Source organism: Procambarus clarkii, chromosome 18 (genome assembly GCF_040958095.1).
Source record: "Procambarus clarkii isolate CNS0578487 chromosome 18, FALCON_Pclarkii_2.0, whole genome shotgun sequence".
Classification (NCBI taxonomy): domain Eukaryota; kingdom Metazoa; phylum Arthropoda; class Malacostraca; order Decapoda; family Cambaridae; genus Procambarus; species Procambarus clarkii.
In genome coordinates, this window is record NC_091167.1 from 45395616 (window position 1) to 45417585 (window position 21970).

General features: G+C 40.7%; 1 protein-coding gene across 1 annotated transcript in view; it reads left to right on the forward strand.

Annotated features, from left to right (window-relative positions):
• The window catches only part of LOC123750118 (probable glutamate receptor), a 79314-nt gene that overhangs the window by 35816 nt on the left and 21528 nt on the right, over positions 1-21970 (forward strand). Inside the window, exons 9-10 of the mRNA XM_069326870.1 lie at positions 3869-4086; positions 4457-4637. Coding sequence (XP_069182971.1) covers positions 3869-4086; positions 4457-4637 — 399 coding nt within the window. The remainder of the gene's footprint in view (positions 1-3868; positions 4087-4456; positions 4638-21970) is intronic.

The window sequence follows — 21970 nt, forward strand, 5'->3', positions numbered from 1 at the left end:
GAGTTAAAACTAATGTATATATGACCGAACCTAACCAACCCTACCTAACCTAACCTAGCCTATCTTAACCTAACGTAAACTAACACAGCTAAGTCAATAATTTAAGTTAGATGTGAGATTTTTTTCTTTGACAATTATCAAAGAAATTAATTCCTCTTGATGTTACGTTAATCGCAACTACCTCGCAAGAGAGGCAGACCTTAAACAGCAAGAGCTGCCAGTGGCAGATATTTAATCTTAAAGCCTAAGATCATAGGACCGCGGGAGCAAACCAGGCGAAACCACACGGGTAACACCTGTCACTTAGGTCGCTGGCTCCTCCTAGTTGACAACTAATAAAGGGTAGCCGACAGATTCTCACCTCTTATTTATAGAAGTGTGGTGCTGTGCAATGGACTCGAGCTTTAGATACAGACATGATATGAACATAAGCAGGCAAAGCGTTGCAGAACATGAAATGTGGGGCAGTAATATTTGAAGGTTTGACGTAAACGACCGTTTTCTATAATATAACAATTTAATCACAAAAAACTAGAACTACTACAACAAAGAGTTTACGTTACTTTACTGTCACTCCCGTGGCACATTCAAGAACAGCTATTCAACAACCTGATGGACCCACGGTCTCCTTATCCTGTCGTCGTCGCTGACTGACTAATGACACTAACTGAACACAGTGGTGCCCACTGGTGACGCAAGCTTGCAATCAATATTGTCACGGCTTCACCGTGAACAAATATTATAATCCCCAAAACTTGACTGGCGCTCGCTGCTCTCAACGAGGTGCCAAGTAACAAGGCGGTTAATCCAAGAATGATAACTCCTCATAAAAATCTTACGTTAACACTTGTCTCTCAGGACAATCAACAACAAAAGTTACACTAATTGAATTTAAACAATTACGTTAACACACACGTTTCTCAACGACCCTTAAATGGCAGCAATAACTCGTAAATCAAATAATTACATCAACTTCAAAGTCAAACATTCGGTGAGTAATTCCCAATTAATTACTGAAAACAACAGCCTATTAATTCAGACGAGTATTGTTAAAGCCTTCTGTCTCTCAACTGACAGTTCATTTCCTGTCTTACGACAAGATCACCTTAACGAGGGTACACTACTGTACCACACAAGGTTACAACACAGTCCATGTAAACAACAAAATCAACACCTTGTGAATTCACTAAGTGGTGGGTATTAATTCTCCTTAAATAGCTACGAGTGCTAAATCCATCTGCCCGGAGACAGATCTGATCAGTCCAACGAATTACAGCAGCTTAATTTCAGCGCAATTGACTCCGATCATAACAGACCGTCAACCCCTTACGTTAATCAAACAATTAACTACAGCTCGTTAAATCGTTAACACTACGTTAGTCTTCTCTTGACAATTCCTCCACTACGTGAACTTCACTGTGACTGTTGCCGTTACACGACTCTACGTTAATCACAACGATGTTCAACAAAACAACAATGACCTCGTTAAGTAAATCATGACCCCGGGTGACGTTAATTCGTTAATGACGTTAATGACTTTAATTCTTACGGAATCCTTCACAGTACACAACGCATTCCACCAAGGACACAACTTGTTTACAGTTTACACACGGTACAACACAGTACATCACAGTACATCCCTGTCACTCACGGCAAAACTTGTAATTGACTTCCCAAGTAAATTATCCACCAATAATTCACAACTTTACCACAACACAACAGTAAAATAAGCGCTGGCCAATATAATAAAGAATATCAATAACCAAGGGAAACCTCGCTGTTACCACTTTCACTGCTGAAAAAGAAGGGAATCAAATTACAGCGAATTATATACACGGCACATAGAGAAAATGGAAACAATAAAAGAATCAGTTTACTCCACCACTGAATGTGTCTCTAGGGAGCCGGTCGGCCGAGCGGACAGCACGCTGGACTTGTGATCCTGTGGTCCTGGGTTCGATCCCAGGCGCCGGCGAGAAACAATGGGCAGAGTTTCTTTCACCCTGTGCCCCTGTTACCTAGCAGTAAAATAGGTACCTGGGTGTTAGTCAGCTGTCACGGGCTGCTTCCTGGGGGTGGAGGCCTGGTCGAGGACCGGGCCGCGGGGACACTAAAGCCCCGAAATCATCTCAAGATAACCTCAAGAAGGTGTCCTCACACACGTCAACCTCACAGTTGGGCTCCACCTCAACTTGATTTTTGTTTTTTTTGCAGGGATATTCCTGCGCGGGCCCTAAGCCTCTGGCTGGCCCACAAAGTGTTGCTTGTTTCTGTTTTACTTGGGCGGAGTATGAGTATGACTCGTAAGGTCGCTTCAGTAAGATTTTGCCATATGTGTTTAACAACTTCTGCTCTGTTGAATCTAAGTTGAAATCTTAATGGGTTTGTAACTGTGCACTGTGTTAGATAATGTTCCAGTGGTCTGTCGGGCATTTCTCCACAGTGCTGACATTCTCAACTTGATGACGTCAAACTGGGTAAACTCACACGTCTCCAATTCCTATTCACCTCCCCCGGTGGTCTACAGGGACAGAGGACAGACGGAACACTGGGGGCGAACTCAGCTTCAGAGTTTTATTACCCAAAACGGAAACAGTGTACTTACATCAATCGCGCGGGCGCGCCATACACACACACACATACACGACAACCTCACTCCCACTGCTGCTGCTGCTGCTGCTGCTGCTGCTGCTGCTGGGTGATGACGTAGGCGTCCTCAATTCGTACACGTGGTCGGTTGGAACACGGGGTCCTAGACTACGGGATAGCACCATACACAGAGACCAATTGGCGCGGACACGCCAGCTTAAGGCAGCCAAGAATGCGCCCAAAAGAGATCACACACACACACACACACACAGCTGTAATGCGGTACCACACCCATCCACTTGACACGGTACCCTAGGATACGATGGTACACAGTGTTACACGGCACGACGGTACACGAGACAAAGTTCTTCACTGTTCACTGCCAATTCCTCGAAATTATAAATTTAAGGATTCTCTCATAACACTGAAACCTTCTCGAGCTCGTTTCACTGCGGTACTTTCAAGCTAAGATACGACAGACGGCGGATGTCACTAACACATTATGATAGCTTCTCTCAGTCCAGTTGCTCTGAGATAGCGTCTCACGATCACGCGGCTTAGATGACAAAGTTCACACTGCTAAATCATTGAATGCACCTTCCCTCGACGCCAGATTCTTACGGACGGCACCTGGAAAGATAGCAAGACGATGAGCGTGACTTTAGTAATGTTGCAGGTGGTATTTCCCGGTGCTTGGCCTTAGCACGACAAAGTACGTCCTTCTCTAGCAACGTTCTTGGTAAGAATCATTATTTTGGCACCAAGACGGCCCCAGGGTGCCCATGTGGTACCCGTCAGCGTGTTGACCACTCACGGTTCAGCATTCCTGAGGCCTAAGCGCCTTGGCCAATGGCGTACCTGCCTCACGACGCTGCCCCCTCTCTCACGAGGTGGACACGTGATGGGCGAGGGGGGGGGGGGTCTACAGCCGTTAACCCCCAAACCTCCCTCTCTACACTTGACTTGTACAAAAATTTCCCTGAAATCAACTCCCTCCTGTAATATCATTCACAGACTTGATACAGCGATCAGAATGACATCAATGACTAGCAAATGTCACGGGCTGTCTAACGACACTCAACACGACTGTGGAAAAGTTGTGAATCACGGTGCACATCACTGGTACACTATGCAATTTTGTACCTCATCCAGTGCACGAGAGAGCAGGAAAAATCTGTCTCCTGACAACTAATATGAATGTACTTAAGGAATTTCCTGTCTGACTTTCCATCATGGTCAAACATTGTCACATATGGTATATATAGTGTTGTGTCTTCAGACTTCAGCACCTCGGATGAGTGGTGGTGGGAGAGGATGGTGATGCTGGCGTGGATGATGGTGACGCTCGTATTGACAAGGAGCTACTCTGGCAACCTTCTTGCTCTCCTGGCCGTCAAATACATTCCTCAGCCCTACCAGACTCTGGAAGATGTTGTGCGCGACCCGTCAGTCAAAATGATATGGAAAGCTAACACCATATACGAAAACTATTTTCGTGTATGTCATTTCACTCTATCGTATTGTCTTATATGTCAAAATTTTAATACTTTTGTTGTATTTCGAAAAGATTATTACTGTGGGACAGTTTCCATATTTTATTAATAAACCTTAATTTATATTTATTTAATATTAATATGTATTTATAAACCTCTGTTACTACTATATATCAGTTCAGAAAGTCATGATTATGGCATGATTAAGTGCAAACATACTCGATCATTATTATTTTTGTTTTTTCACTTTAAGCAAATATATACAACAATACATTAGATCAACAACTATATGAGAGTCATGGTAATATTCACGGTAAATGTTGTTTTGAGTACTTACCTACACTAATCCTCTTAACCCTCATACCTCATGGAAGACCTCAACGTCTGGCATTTACCGCGAGGTTGGTGATCTGGAGACGAAGGGGCGAGTGGTGCGCAGACCTCACTCGGAGATCATCGCTGCCCTGGACACTCTGGTGAGGCAGGGAGACCATGTCCTCATGGATATGGACGACAACATCATCAGCCTTATGTTCGATGATTTCCTGCGAACAGGTATGCTTCTGTTAGGCAAAAAACAGTCAGGAAAAAACAGTAGGGACAAGAGCAAAATTGATGTAAATTGATATGTAAATTTATAATGAGCAACAGAAGGATGCATTTAATAAATTTAACTTGATCATAGAAAAATGTGGAAAAAATTAAACTTTGCAATAGCAAGTATTTCCCTTGCAATACTAAAGTCTTCAAACTCTGAAATAAGTTATAGACACTAAATGCAGAAACATATTTCATATGCTATAAACCTGTCGTCTGAGGAAGATTTTTTTGTTCAGCTTAAAAAGAGAATGTTGATTACTATTACAAACGAAGAGATTAAAGAAAAAGTCAAAATGTTTCATATATCGACATAAATACAGGGGAAAAAAATATCATTCATACTAGAATGTAAAAACAGCCATGAAAGAAATAGAAAACACAAAATACTTCTGGTGTACCGAAGAATGTAGAGGAATGAGTGAAACCCTATAATAACAATATGAATCATGTGAACAATTCAATTGATACATTGAAAATGAAAGACTAAACGAACATGGTCCATATTTAAAAGCTTATGTCGAATATTACAACAACCCCCACCGTCCTCGGAAAAAAGAATAGACAAGGTGCACACTCATTCGGCTATGTTGCAAGATGCATCGGATTCATTGTTTATAAATAAGTGTACAATAACACTAGCATGTGTACACATTATAATAATCAGACAAACTTTGAAACACATCACTTCTATTTCCATCTATCAAATGGAAACATATCCAAGTCATCACATATGTGGGAACCGACCTGTGAGATTTATATATATTTAATTTATATGAATTTATATGGAATTTATATTTACGTTAATTTATATATTTCGATAGCAACTGGTATGATGTTAAGTGGACTGTATTTCTGCAATAATCTCACAAATCGATCCTGACACATTAGGGGGGGTTTATATTAAATTTATATATATGAAGCCAATCAAACTACAGTATTAACTACATATATTAGTAAATAAATTGGAGGTGCCTTATCTTATTGTACAGCAGGCTTAGTCCACCAGGTATAATTGGGATGTAGACACCAAATTATCCTCGTGTGAGGCTAGCTTCCTACACCCCAAGTAACTGATATACCAAGTCTTGCTTCCTCTTCTTGTACCTGTTAAAGGGCACTAGCTATAAAGCCGGAATCCTAATGTATGATAGCTATATCAGAGAAAACACTGTATATTAAATAATAAGGAGCAAAGCTTAATTACCTTTATTAAGAGGCTGGTTCGCGTTTTAACTGGTTCCCCCATGTCTACCTAACATTAACTGGCCAGAAATGATTAGATAAACGGGTTTCGGGAGTACACTTCCCTTAAATGGTGTAGGATGTCCGACACCATTTAATAATATTACATGCAATATGCAGATAATATTGCTGCTGTTGTATACACAAGTTACCCAAAGAAAATGTAGCTTGTAGTGGAATTTTCCATCAATAGAAAACGGGATATCATTGCCACATAGTACTATAAATTCACCAGCAATTCTGATGGGTATTATTCTTAAATACATTATTCTTTGGACTTTTAATATCATAAAAACATCTCATTTGAATTAACTTAATTATCAGGATCAAAATAGAGTAAATTTTACACTTCTATCACTTATTGACATTGGACAAGGAGAGCCAAGGCGTCAGTAGTGAAGGAGTGGTCAGCCATTGTTTGTTAAGACCAGAGGCGCAGGGGAGCAAATTCAGTTCCTATAATTTCTCTTGGACGAAGTGTTATGGAGATCAAAGTGTTCTAACATCATCAACACGCTATCAACATAAACAAGGGAAGTGTCCTACTGAAACATGTTTATCTAATCATTTCTGGCCAGTTAATGTTAGGTAGATATGGGCGAACCGGTTAGAATGCGAACCTGCCTCTTAATAAAGGTAATTAAGCCTTGGTCCTTAATTTTTAATATACAATGTTTTCTCTGATTTAGCTGTCATATATTAGGATCCCGGCTTTATAGCTAGTGCCCTTTGACAGGAAAAAGAAGAGGAAGCAAGACTTGGTATATCAGTTACTTGGGGTGTAGGAAGCTAACCTCACACGAGGATAATATCGTGTCTACAATACACACTAATGATTTGAGTGATAAACCAGTGTCAGAGGAAGTACCTTTAGGCTAGCTCCTCGATTACCACCCTAGAATGGTATAGAGATTAATTAATCACTCAAAGGTGTAATGATCATAAGTAAATTATTATATATACACAACTCAACTCGAGCTGATAACAATTACACCCAAAATAGAGTCGACCGGGAGCCAGTCGGCCGAGCGGATAGCACATTGGACTTGTGATCCTGTGGTCCTGGGTTCGATCTCAGGCGCCAGCGAGAAACAATGGGCAGAGTTTCTTTCACCCTATGCCCCTGTTACCTAGCAGTAAAATAGGTACCTGGGTGTTAGTCAGCTATCACGGGCTGCTTCCTGGGGGTGGAGGCCTGGTCGAGGACCGGGCCGCAGGGACACTAAAAGCCCCGAAATCGTCTCAAGATAACCTCAAGAAGATACACCATTCATTAACGGTGTTAGGTTGTTCAATATAGTACAACTAGACTATGGTAAGAAATGGGACTAGGATGAACAATAAATAGTTCAACTAATCAATGTTAATAGGGGACTAGGTTATCTATGAACACTAGTCAATGTATATCCTACCCTGTTGTTGGTTGGCAATTGGTAAATATTGTATTGAGAACACTAGTGCAATATATATTAAATAATTCTCTATTTTGGAGAAATAATATACACCATTATTGACGATAGCCTCTTAATTAGCCTCTATGAAACTTCTAATATTATCTAGAAGTATTAAATATTATTAGTGACCTCGCGAAATAAACTCCACAAAATTTGTGGATAATCTCTCGCGAAATATAACACCACGAAATCCGTGAATAATCTTGCGAGGACACAGCCACTAATTTGGCTGACTTCAATATAAGCGCTGTCACTTCACAGAATAACATCCCACCAAATCGGTGGTTGACCATGAAACCGCTGATGAGGCTGGACTGAGCTGAGGGGCTCATGAGCTTGCTCGAGGCTGCCGGTCTTTGACTGGCAATATATTGTTCACTAATTTATTGCACTAGTTTATTTAATGACAATCTAGCTCTCTAGACCATCTAGGTTCGAAAGACGATATAATCCGGTTCGAAGGAACATATAATGTGGGAACCGACCTGTGACATTTATATTTATTCAATTTATATGAATTTATATGGAATTTATATTTACGTAAATTTATATATTTCGATAGCAATTGGTATGATGTTAAGTGGACTGTATTTCGGCAATAATCTCACAAATCGATCTTTACACATTAGGGAGGGTTTATATAAAATTGATATATATGCAGCCAATCAAACTACAGTAATAATTACATATATTAGTAAATAAATTGGAGGTGCCTTATCTTATTGTACAGCAGGCTTAGTCCACCAGGTATAACTAGGATGTAGACACCAAATTATCCTCGTGTGAGGTTAGCTTCCTACACCCCAAGTAACTGATATACAAAGTCTTGCTTCCTCTTCTTGTTCCTGTCAAAGGGCACTAGCTATAAAGCCGGAATTCTAATATATGACAGCTATATCAGAGAAAACACTGTATATTAAATAATAAGGATCAAGGCTTAATTACCTTTATTAAGAGGCTGGTTCGTGTTCTAACTGGTCCGCCCATTTCTACCTAACATTAACTGGCCAGAAATGATTTGATAAACGGGTTTCGGTAGGACACTTCCCTTGTTTATGGTGACAGCGTGTTGATGATGGTAGAACACTTTGATCTCCATAACACTTCGTCCAAGAGAAATTATAGGAGCTGAATTTGCTCCCCTGCGCCTCTGGTCTTAACAAACAATGGCTGACCACTCCTTCACTACTGACGCCTTGGCTCTCCTTGTCCAATGTCAATAAGTGATAGAAGTGTAAAATTTACTCTATTTTGATACTGATAATTAAGTTAATTCAAATGAGATGTTTTTATGATATTAAAAGTCCAAAGAATAATGTATTTAAGAATAATTCCCAACATAATAGCTGGTGAATTTATAGTACTTTGTGGCAATGATATCCCGTTTTCTATTGACAGAAAATTCCGCTACAAGCTACATATTTTATGGGTAACTTGTGTATACAACAGCAGCAATATTATCTGCATATTGCATGTAATATTATTAAATGGTGTCGGGTTTTTCGACAACATATCATGACCTAGATATTATCCAGATCGTAAAAACTCTTGACATCGTTCCACTTTAGAAGGGATGTAGTTAAGCACTGAGAAAAATTACTGATTGTTTATGCTGTTATTGCACACTGAAAAGATATTTTAGACAGTGCTAAGATGAGAACTTACCAGTTATTTTGAATAAAATAAGTTATGCATATTAGATATATACTGGTTTAGATCATGAAAATCTTGCAATTTCAAGATCACTTTAACAATATTTTTTGAGTCATTAGCAGCAAACCAAAATGTCAAGGATTTATGAACAGATTTTGATAAAGTCCTAAAAAATACTGTCATTTAAATTTAATGCATTAAATAAAAGGTATTTTTTACACACACACACACACACACACACACGCACAGACACACACACACACACACACACACACACACACACACACACACACACACACACACACACACACACACACACTTGAACTAAAGTTCCACCGAGTAAATATAAGATAATGAAACTAGGCATTGGAAACAGGGGGCCAGACACTAACATCACAACTAGGTATGCCACTAGGCCAGTCCCAGAACAAAGAGGCATGGGTGACGAGGAAAGGCTACGTGAAATGCTCCTCACGACACCGGAAGACAAAAGAGTAAGGAGAGACATGATCACTACCTACATAATTCTCAGAGAAATTGACAGGGGTGAAGATAAACTGTTTAACACGGGTGGAATGCGAACAAGGGGACACAGGTGGAAACTGAGTACCCAGATGAGCCACAGGGACATAAGAAGAACTTTTTCAATGTCAGAGTAGTTAATAGGTGAGATGCATTAAGCAATGATGTGGTAGAGGCTGACTCCATACACAGTTTCAAATGTAGATACGACAGAGCCCAGTAGGCTCAGGAATCTGTACACCAGATGATTGATTGTTAAGAGGCAGGACCAAAGAGCCAGAGCTCAACCCCCACAAGCACAAGCAGGTAAGTTCAAATAGGTTTGTACACACACAAAAACACACACACACACACACACACACACACACACACACACACACACACACACACACATGCACACACACACACACACACACACACACACACACACACACACACACACACACACACACACACACACACACACACACAAAAGAGCAGTAGTAGTAGCAGGCATTAAAGAGCAAACAGGGACCAGACCAAAGGAGCGGAGAGACAAGGACAAAAACATGGTTAAAGAGATCCTAAAAGAGGTAAGGATGGAAGGAGCTGAACAAAATGTTGAAAAGGTTTTTAGGCTTGGAAAGTACAACAAGGACAGAGATCGAATGATAAAGGTGGTATTCATGAGTGAAATCGCGAAAGAGGAACTGTTAGAAAGGAAGAGCTGTCTAGCTTATGTAGAGAAGTTCAAAAGAGTTCAGAAGAGATAAAGCAGGCAACAGACGCGAGGAAGGAGCGCAGGGAGAGCGAAAGGAATCGGGGAGCCACAACCCCGACCCCTACAATCTCAGAGGGGGAATGGGGAAACCTCCTCAAACAGTGCAACAGCCACAGGGATTGGGGCACCACCCCCACATTCTACCCAACAGACACCCAACCTGCCCCATCCCCTGTCAGCCCCCCACTAAGTACCCACCTATTGCACCCTCCCCCCACCCACCCCCTTCCTCCCACTCACACCCCTCCTCCTACCCACCCCCCTCCTCCCACTCACCCCTCTCCCCAGGACCTCCCTTCTCCCACATCCCTCAAGCCCTCCCCTCTTCCACATGCCTTCCCGTCTCTCCCACCCCCAAGCCCTCCCTTCTCCCCCGCCCCCCTAAGCCCCCCACTCTCCCCCACCCCACCTAAGTCTTCCCCTCTCCCCTAAACCCTCCCCCTCTTCCTCACCCACCTCAGCCCTCTTTTTTCCCCCACGCCCCCCAAGCCCTCCACCCTTTTCTCCCCCATCTCCCCTATCCCTCACAGCCTCTCCTCCCCACATGCTTCCCCAACCCTCCCTCTCTCACCCCCCCAACCCTCCCCCTCTCACTCTTCCCCCCAACCCTCTCACTCTCCCCCCCTACCCTCCCCCTCTTACCAACCCCCCTTACCCTCCCCCTCTCCCCAACCACCCCCTCTCCCCCACCCCCCAAGCCCTCTCTCCTCCACCAGCCTCCCCGTGCCAGGCCCCCCCAGCTCCCACTCACCCCAGATCCCAAAGGTCCCCCCCCCAGAGAAGAAGCAGAAGAGAGTCAGTTTCAGAGTGATGTACTCGAACATAGATGGGATCACAAGCAAGACAAGTGAACTAAGGGAAAGAGCACAGGAAGTTAACCCAGATGTGATCGGACTCACTGAAACAAAACTCTCTGGAATCATAACGAATGCCGTGATTCCCCAGGAGTACACAGTAATAAGGAAAGAGAGGGAAGGTAGGGGAGGAGGCGGAGTGGCCCTACTCATGAGAAAGGAATGGAGTTTTAAGGAGCTGGCTATCCTGGGCTGTGAGGAGTTCAGAGACTACATAGCAGGCACCATAACAATGGGAGGACCAAGAATAGTAGTAGCAGTAATATACAACCCTCCACCAAATGACAGAAGACCCAGTCATGAGTATGAAAACAACAACATGGCAGTTAACACTATAATTGAGAGGGCAGCCTCTGCTGCCTGTAGAAATAGATCCCACCTGCTCATCATGGGCGACTTCAATCACAGAAGGATTGACTGGGAGAACAAGGAACCGCATGGAGGCGAGGATACATGGAGAGCCAAACTATTGGAGGTGGTGACAAGAAACTTTTTAACCCAGCATGTCGGAGAACCCACAAGGATGAGAGGCAATGATAAACCAGCGAGACGCGACCTAGTCTTCACTCTGAACGACTCCGACATAAGAAAAATCGGTTTTGAGGACCCAGTAGGAATGAGCGACCACAGTGTATTGGTGTTTGAGTACTTGATTGAAGAAGGGTTATTGAACTCGAGGAGGGATACCGAAACCAAAAGGTTAGCATACCGAAAGGGAACTATGAGGGGATAAGAAAATTCCTAACAGATATAGCATGGGAAACAGAGATCAGGGGAAAGACGGCCCAAGATATGATGGATTACATCACACAGAAGTGCAAGGCCGCAGCAAACAAGTTTGTCCCAGTCCAAAAGGAAAACAGAGAAATGAAAATGAGAAACCCATGGTTTAATCAGAGATATGGGCTAGCTAAGCAGCAAAGTAAAAGGGCATGGAGAAACTATAGGAATAACAGGACACTGCAGAGCAGAGAAAGATACCAGAATGCCAGGAATGAATATGTCAGGATGAGAAGAGAGGCAGAAAGACAATACGAAAATGACATCGCAAGCAAGGCAAAGACTCAGCCTAAATTGTTGCATAGCCACATCAGGAGAAAAACAACAGTAAAGGAACAGGTTATGAAATTAAGGATAGGGGCGGGAGGATTCACTACAAATGACAAGGAAGTGTGTGAGGAATTGAATAAGAAATCCAGGAGGTGTTCACCCTAGAGCAAGGAGAAATTCCAGAGGTAAGTGTGGGAATAGCTAACCAGGAACCACTGGAAGAGTTTGAGATTACCAGCGGGGAAGTAAGGAAGTGTTTACTAGAGTTGGATGTGACAAAGGCTATAGGCCCAGATGGAATCTCCCCTTGGGTTCTAAAGGAAGGAGCAGGAGAACTGTGCCTACCACTCTCCATAGTGTATAACAAATCATTGGCAACAGGGGAACTGCCAGATATTTGGAAAGCAGCTAACGTAGTCCCGATATACAAGAAAGGGGATAGACAGGAGGCACTGAACTACAGGCCTGTGTCCCTAACCTGCATACCATGCAAGCTGATGGAGAAGATTGTGCGAAAAAAACTAGTGGAGCATCTGGAGCGAAGGAACTTTGCAACACAGCATCAACATGGTTTCAGGGATGGCAGATCCTGCCTCACAGGGTTACTTGAATTCTACGACCAGGCAACAAAAATAAGGTAAGAAAGAGAAGGGTGGGCAGACTGCATATTTTTGGATTGACAGAAAGCCTTTGATACAGTGCCACACAAGAGGCTAGTGCGAAAGTTGGAGACGCAGGCTGGAGTGAAAGGGAAGGTACTCCGGTGGATAGAGGAGTACCTAAACAACAGGAGACAACGAGTCTGTGTGAGGGGTGAGGTCTCAGATTGGCGAGACGTTACAAGTGGAGTCCCGCAGGGGTCAGTCCTTGGACCTATACTGTTTCTGGTATATGTAAATGATCTCCCAGAGGGTATAGATTCGTTCCTCTCAATGTTTGCCGACGATGCAAAAATTATGAGGAGGATTGAAACAGAGGATGATAGTAGGAGGCTACAAGATGACCTAGATAGACTGAGTGAATGGTCCAACAAATGGCTGTTGAAGTTCAACCCGAGTAAATGCAAAGTAATGAAACTAGGCAGCGGAAACAGGAGGCCAGACACAGGATACAGAATAGGAGATGAAGTACTTAATGAAACAGACAGAGAGAAAGATCTAGGAGTTGATATCACACCAAACCTGTCTCCTGAAGCCCACATAAAGAGAATAACGTCTGCGGCATATGCGAGGCTGGCTAACATCAGAACGGCGTTCAGGAACCTGTGTACGGAATCATTCAGAATCTTGTACACAACATATGTAAGACCAATCCTGGAGTATGCGGCCCCAGCATGGATCCCGTACCTTATCAAGCACAAGACGAAGCTGGAAAAAGTCCAAAGGTATGCTACTAGACTAGTCCCAGAACTAAGAGGTGTGGGAAAAACCTGCTGGGATTGATATAAGAGGAGACTACCAGGGACTTGTACTGAACTAAATTAAAAATTTACTGTCTGCAAATTAATTCAACTAAAATCTCTAGCTAGGGTTGTAAATCCTAGATCCTCTTTTCCTAATGACAAACTGTGGGCTGTAAGGGACAGGTGGGGTGAATGACTTAGTTGATAGAAGTTCCAATCCACCTGTAGACAGGGATCTCACATCAGCTTGTATTTTATACAAGGATAAGATTTGATAAATTCAGTTATCTGACTGAACACTGGCTCTGTTTAAATCAGGGATTTAAACATACATAGTCTAACCTAGCACCATAACTTAACAGCCAATATGTACTTATACTATAAACAACAAATTAAATTGTAAAAGTATAATAAATGACCTTAAATGTAGTCTTAATACTATTAACTTAGTACTAGAAATTATATTCAATTAAATGAACTTATATGATAACTTATAAATAACTAAGCAAGCAATTGATAACTTAATTTATATATTCAAATATATATGCAGACATATTCACTTTATACAGTTAGCTTGACTGAATCTCTTCCAAGACTGTGGACACTTGTGAGGTTTTTACTTATTGAGGCTGAATTCTTTTCTGACAGAATGGACACTCATGAGGTTCAGTGCTTGGATAAGATTCACAGCTACACTACAATTTTAATAAACGTACCGATATGTGAGGCTTAGCCTCGCTTTTTAACCAACAGACAGATTTATAGGATATTAAAGCTACACAAGCATACAATTGGCCAATCATATACCAAATAACCTTCAATATACTTCTCTGCCAGTCGGGGTGCCTGTCTGACAAGTTTGCCAGACTGATTAACTCTCTCTTGTTGAGTTTAGGCACGATATTTTGCTACAGCGTTGCTGTATGATGATCTGGTAGCGTTGCTACGTGATTATCCTGCAGTTGCAGAAGAATGATTCGAGATAAAAGTTTATGAATGAAGGTGGAGGAAACCGTGTCACCGTGATCTCCACTATACACTCTTATTTTATGTAATGTTCCAGGATTTTCCTTGTAGATATTGTCCAGGTACTCCCCCAGTTCTAGAGAGTATTCACTGGCGATAAAAAATATTAGATAAGGAGTCCTTGAGCTGGTAATGTTCGCTAAGGATCAGTCACTTGTTCACTCATTTGTAAACAAACGCGGAGTGCCGCTGGGCTTTGTTGGTGGGCGCTTCACTCCCCCCATCGCCCTGCCATGCTCTCTGAGCACGGTAGCCTTCTATGAATATTGATTGATTATTTTTACAGTCTAGACTTATGATTAAGATAAGATGTGATTATAATATAATTAGATATAAGATTTAAAGATTATAAGTAGTATTTGAAAGTACCACTGAATCTTATTAAGGATTCGATTTTTAATCCTACCGGATGTTGAATCAATGTTCCAATAGTTTTTTAATTAAGAAGTCCTTCTAGAAGCTTCTGGATCCTTGAGAGATCATGTACAAAGTCACGTAGGCATCAAAAGGGCCCCTGTTGCGTACGTGTTCATGGTGCCATTGTCATCCAGGATCAAGCTATAATGAATCTTTAATGATTCAAATATGATTTGATACGATTTAGATATGATTTTGATATGATTTAGATATGATATAGAAATTATACATTTCTTAGATGATTATTAGATATGGTGGGTAAAAATTTCCCACATCTTCCAGAGGGAGAGAACTGGCACAGAGTCCAATACTTAGGACAATAGTAACCATATGTATTTATTTACTCTCCATTGGATTGATAATACAAGTGCAAATTTTGCTTGCACTTTTGTGCTGCTGTCCGTTGTGGACGATTGTGTCTGTTAGGAGTCTGTGGGTCTTGTGGAGTTAGAGTGTCTTGAGGTCTCTCAGGATCTAACTGCAGCTGGCTCACTGATTCCATGTGGATGAGTTTGTCCAATGTCTTCAGGGAAGTTGTTCCTTTAGACAGGATTTTGACTATTCTCAAAATCCCCTGACTATCCGGATGGACTGAGACAACTTTACCTAATGGCCAGTCAGCCCTAGGGCCATCACTGTCTACCAAGACAATATCGCCAGGTTGGAGATTAGCTATATTATGTGGGACGTTGGCCCCATAGTGATGTTCTCGTAGAGATGTAAGATATTCTTTTGTCCAAACATCATTTCATTTTTGGATTATGCTGGACAGATGCTTATACCCCTGAACCAACTCGCTCTCACCCACATATGAGGGATCTCTGATCTCATCATCCACTAGAGATGGTACTGGAGACAGAAGTCTTCCATACATTAGGTGGGCAGGACTTAATGGCTCATGTTGAGTAGGATCCTCAGACAAGTAAGTCAACGGCCGGTTATTCACCCTTGATTCTATTTCCGTGATTACTGTCTGGAGTTCTTGAAGATTGATTTTCTGACGGTGTAGAGATTTTCTCAAGGATCTTTTTACAGTTCCTATTAACCGTTCATAAAATCCTCCGTGCCATGGGGCTCTCGGAGGGATAAATTTCCATCTGCAATGACGCTGTTCCAGTGTGGAAGTAACTGCAGGATGGGAACAGATTTCCCGTAGACATGCTTCTCCAGCTACCAAGTTTGCTCCGTTATCTGAAATCATCAGCTTAGGGCATGATCGGCGTGCTGCGAATCTGCGGAAAGCTTGAATAAATGATTGAGCAGTCATATCGGGTGTTACCTCTAGATGTACTGCCCTGGTGGTAGCACAGGTGAACAGACAGATGTATGCCTTGATAGGTTGCTTATCTGCAGTCCCTGTTAGATATATTGCTCCTGTATAATCTACTCCTGTCGTTTCAAAAGGTTGTAGATGGACCACTCGTTCCTTTGGTAGGGGTGGTGGCCCTGGATAAGAGCAAGTTCTTGCATCGTACCTTCGGCATATCATGCAATTCTTCAAGATTGATTTGACTGACTGTCTTCCCTGAGGAATCCAGTACTGCTGTCTGATTTGTGTGAGTGTGTCTAACACTCCTCCATGTTTGATGATTTGTTGATGTGTATGCAACACAATCAACCTTGTGATCCAATGATTTTTTGGTAAAAGCCATGGATGCACGGTATCTAGATTGATATCTGCGTGTTTAAGTCTCCCTCCACAACGCAGAATGTTGTGATTTTCTTGGTCTATCCACAGACCGAGATTGTGTTTTAACTTATGCGGAAGATTTTCATAGTTATTCCCATAAGTTTCTCTCTGGGCTTGTCTTACCCAATAGATAAGTGCATCAGGAAAAGTGTATTTTATACCTTTTTTCCTGAGATAATGAAACACGTTCTGTGTTACATTGATTAATTTGATGAGCGAGGAGTAACGAGTACAATCCAAGACTGATATTTGAGCTTGCTGCCTGGTGGTAGTTATGGTTTGTGTCGTAATGACGTGTGGCTTTTGTTCAGGCCAACTACCATTCACTAACCATCGAGGCCCATGAAACCAAATATCTGCCTTTGCAAACTGTTTAAATGTCATACCTCTTGATAAGAGATCAGCTGGATTATCCTTTGTTGGTACATGCAACAATTGAAAGCCTGCGGAAATTTCTTTAATTTCCGAGACGCGATTTTTTACATATGGAGTTGGACAGTTGTCGTTTCGTACCCATTGTAAGACAGCTTCATTGTCAGACCATATAATGACATCTTTGATGTTCATGGTAGACAAGACTTGTTTGATATGCACAGCTAAGCGTGTACCAGTTAGCAGTGCTGTTAGTTCCATCTGAGGCAAAGTCCTCTTTTTTAATGGAGCGACTCTGGCCTTAGAGGTGATAAGATAAGATTGATTAGAAGTCACTAAGTAAGCACAAGCTCCAAAAGCTTTGGCTGACGAGTCTGCGAATACATGTAGTGATACTTCTTCATTTTCCTCGACTATGTGTCTCGGAAAGATTATCTTTTCAACTAAAGTTTGTTCTTGAGCCACTTCCATCCAAGCTTTTTGTAACTGGATTGGTAGTGGATCATCCCAACCAACCTTAGCTTTCCATGCTTGTTGCACCAATAAACGCCACTTGATAGTCAAAGGATTTAGTAGACCAAGTGGGTCGAATACTTTGCTAACTTGTGAAAGCAAATCCCTTTTTGTAGTGATGTTGTAATTTACTGGCACAGATTTGATCGATATTGTGTCCGAGATTAAATCCCAATCCATACCTAACACCTTTTGTGATTCTGGTACGTGATATTCAGGGTAATCTCTTGCTATTTGATTATTCAATGTTGCATTATTAGAGGCCCAAGATTGTAGTGGCATGTTTGCACCTTGTAGCTCCTTGTTAGCCTCTTGATATAATTGTAACAGTTCAGTAGTACTGTTAACTGTCCCTTGAAAATTATCTACATATAGATTTTGACTGATTTCAGTCTTACAGGGACTTGATGATTTCTTCAGATGAGTATCTAGAGTTGCTTGCAATAGAAATGGACTGCTTGTCGCGCCAAAAAGAACTGATGAGAATCTGAAAGTCACTACAGGACTATTGACATCTTCTGGATTCTCTACCCATAGAAACTTAGTGAAGTCTCTATCTTCTTCTTGTAAGCCAACTCTTAGAAAGGCCTTACTTATATCTGCTGAATACGCATATTTGTTAAGTCTAAACTTCAACAGTATGTCATACAATTTCTGAGTTAGACTTGGACCTGTTTGTAAACAATCATTTAGACTGGTTCCTTGGGGTCCAGATTTAGAGCTACAATTAAAAACTATCCATAAAGGAGTCGTTTTTGATTCTCTCATTACAGCCATGTTCGGTAAAAAATGGCCTGTTTGCGTATTGTCATGTTTCACGACTTCGATGAATTTATTCTTTAATTGTTGAGCAATAATCTCATGATAGAGTTTTAAATGCTCAGGCCTTTTTCTTAGCTTTGCTAGTTGCGATTTAAATTGACTATAAGCCATGTGATAATTGGTAGGTAAGGTTTTATGGTTGATTTTCCATGGTAGCCTTACCCAGTACTGTCCATCATAGTACTGTACAGTTTCTAAGTATTGATTATATGCACAGACATCATCAGGACTTGGTTGTTCAGGAATTATTCCTATGGCATCAAGTTCCCACAATTGAGGTACAGATTCCAATCCATCATCAATCATGTGGGGGATTTTAAGTGGTGACTGTTCTTTGCCTAGTCATGCCACTATTACAGTTTCTGTATGATGTGATTTTTCAGGAGTTGAAGGTTCAAGATCTAGTATAGGTCCTGTCATCAATATGCCTCCTGCTGATTTGAGTATATTCATACCCATAGATTCTTCTGATCCCAGAATGAATCGATGATAGTAGTCAGCTCCAATCAGGATTCCGATATCCCCTATGTAGTCAGACTCAAGCAGAGGATCTGCTAATTGGATTCCTTTTTCTTTTAGGAATTTAATTGTTGCTGTCAGACCAGTCACTTCCATTTCAGTAGGAATTTTATCAACTACTATGGCTTCTACTGTCCTTTGGGATGTACCTAGACAGACATTGAGTTTTACTACTGGAAAGGTTCTACGACCAGAATTAGTAAAAAACCCTGATATAGATGTAGATACTTGCTTTGAAGATTTAAGTTGTAAATCTTCTGCCATCTTTTTACTGATAAAGGTTTTCTGTGACCCTTGATCAAAAAAGCCTCTAGTTGGAATACAAATTCCTTGATTGCATAGTTCTAGCTGTGCAGTAGGCAATATGGCTGCTGTAACAATTTCTGTATCCAAGTCGTTGACATTGCTCATTACTGTACAGAATTGTACGGCTGTTGTGGTATCATCTTTGGGCTTTGCCTGAGATGCAGGTTGATTATTGGAAGTCTGTGATCTGGATTGAGTGTTCATATCACCACAGAGTGCTGTGTGATGTACACTTTTATGACAATATTGGCAGTTCTGCAATTGAGTGATACACTCACTAGTATCGTGCTTCCGTAGACAACGGATGCACCTGTTCAGAGATTTCAGTCGATCGATTCGACTGGCACGGCCTACATAAACTGTGCATTGATAAATGGTATGTGCTTCTTGACAGAATAAACATTTTGGGGCACTTGTAGCTCCTTTTGTCTTATCTGTCTTAGGAGCTTGGTTTCCTACAGTTCTGTTAACTGTGGGGGATATAGCATAAGAGCCAACATTATTCTGTTTCCACTTTGCAGAAGAGTTTTGTTGCCTTGATTTTTGACTGCCATTTTGGACATTTTTGTTTTTGTCCGTAGATTCACCTTTGGGGATTTTTTCTTGAGATCTAAGTTTTCCTCGGCTTCGTAATCTTTGTACGTAAGCTCGAAGTCCATCAAAGATTTGGCTTTGTGATAAGATGTTGTTACAAGTATGTAAAACTTGTAGGTAAGTAATTACATGCAAGTAGGTGATACAAGCATGTAACACTTGTACTCCTCCAAGGATTTCCTTAAAGGATGAATTGTATCTGTAATAATGTGTATCTACATTATTCATGATGTGATGAAGCATTTTGCTTTTTCTTTTTTTTTTCTCGGCTTTGCCTTTTCTATTAAGTAAGTCTCTTTGAGATGCTTGATTAATTTCAGATTTTCTGAGGCTGCTTTCACTCCAGTGAAAGCATGAGATTAGGTGATCAAGACTATATTCTTGGATTAAGATAGTTATCTTAGATGGATGATAATATTTGTATTGACATTGTCAATGTGTTGTTAGCCTTTCAGATTGTGATGTGAGATTAAGATTGGTCTTAATCCCCAATTGTAGACTATTGTAGCCAAGTGATGATGACATTTGTCTATCACCTGATTTAAATGGTCTGTAGGCTGTAGATTCAAGTGATTTTTTTAGACACTTTGTGTCCTTTTCTTTTCTGTTTCAGCTGCTGGTGGAATACTGTTAGTCATTTTGACCTTTTCCGAGTTTCGGAGATTCCGAGATTTTTCTCTTTTTTCTGATAAATATGTTTGATGTTAATGTATTTTGATAAATGAGCTTTCCTGTCTACTTAGGTAATGATTCCAAAGATCGTCCTTCATTTCCTCCCTGGAATCTGGTTGTAGCAGGTGTTCAATTATCAAAAGTATTGTAATAATTTGATTTGTGACCCGAATGCACGAATGCACCAAGTTGGTAAATCTTGTAATAATTTTTTAAAAATAGTAAATGGCACTATTTTTGCAAAGTTATTACAAGATCTGTTACCCTAATAGTTGTTAGATAAAATACAGTAGAATGTCTACTGGTTTTACCTGTTATAGGGTTTGTACAGTTGATTATGGTTAGATTGTAAAGAATGCTCTTACAGTGATGATACAGTAACACTTTTTTAAAGAATATTATGTAATGAGCAGCTCTGAAAATCAGTAGATTAGAGATAATGCTAGATAATACATTTAAATATGCATGTAATGTTACCACAATGAGGTAGGTAATTGGTATTTATGATTAAGATGCAGTTGTGTCTTTGACACTGATATACTTAATTACTGTGGTTTCTTAACACAAAACAGTATCAGTTTGTTATGAATGCTTACTAGTTAATGGATATGGTGGCTTAAGCCACTGCAAACTATTTGTTTACTTAGATATATAGCTATGATAAATATTGGCTGATAGCTAGGTTAGGCTAGAATATGTAAGAATTATTCCAATGCAAAATCAAGAAGTTTCTTATGTATTTGGCATTGAAATATTCGGTAAACGAATGATCATAAATATCTAGGTACAAAGGACCATTATTATCTAGGTTCGAAGGACCATTAATGTGGGAAAAACCTGCTGGGATTGATATAAGAGGAGACTACCAGGGACTTGTACTGAACTAAATTAAAAATTTACTGTCTGCAAATTAATTCAACTAAAATCTCTAGCTAGGGTTGTAAATCCTAGATCCTCTTTTCCTAATGACAAACTGTGGGCTGTAAGGGACAGGTGGGGTGAATGACTTAGTTGATAGAAGTTCCAATCCACCTGTAGACAGGGATCTCACATCAGCTTGTATTTTATACAAGGATAAGATTTGATAAATTCAGTTATCTGACTGAACACTGGCTCTGTTTAAATCAGGGATTTAAACATACATAGTCTAACCTAGCACCATAACTTAACAGCCAATATGTACTTATACTATAAACAACAAATTAAATTGTAAAAGTATAATAAATGACCTTAAATGTAGTCTTAATACTATTAACTTAGTACTAGAAATTATATTCAATTAAATGAACTTATATGATAACTTATAAATAACTAAGCAAGCAATTGATAACTTAATTTATATATTCAAATATATATGCAGACATATTCACTTTATACAGTTAGCTTGACTGAATCTCTTCCAAGACTGTGGACACTTGTG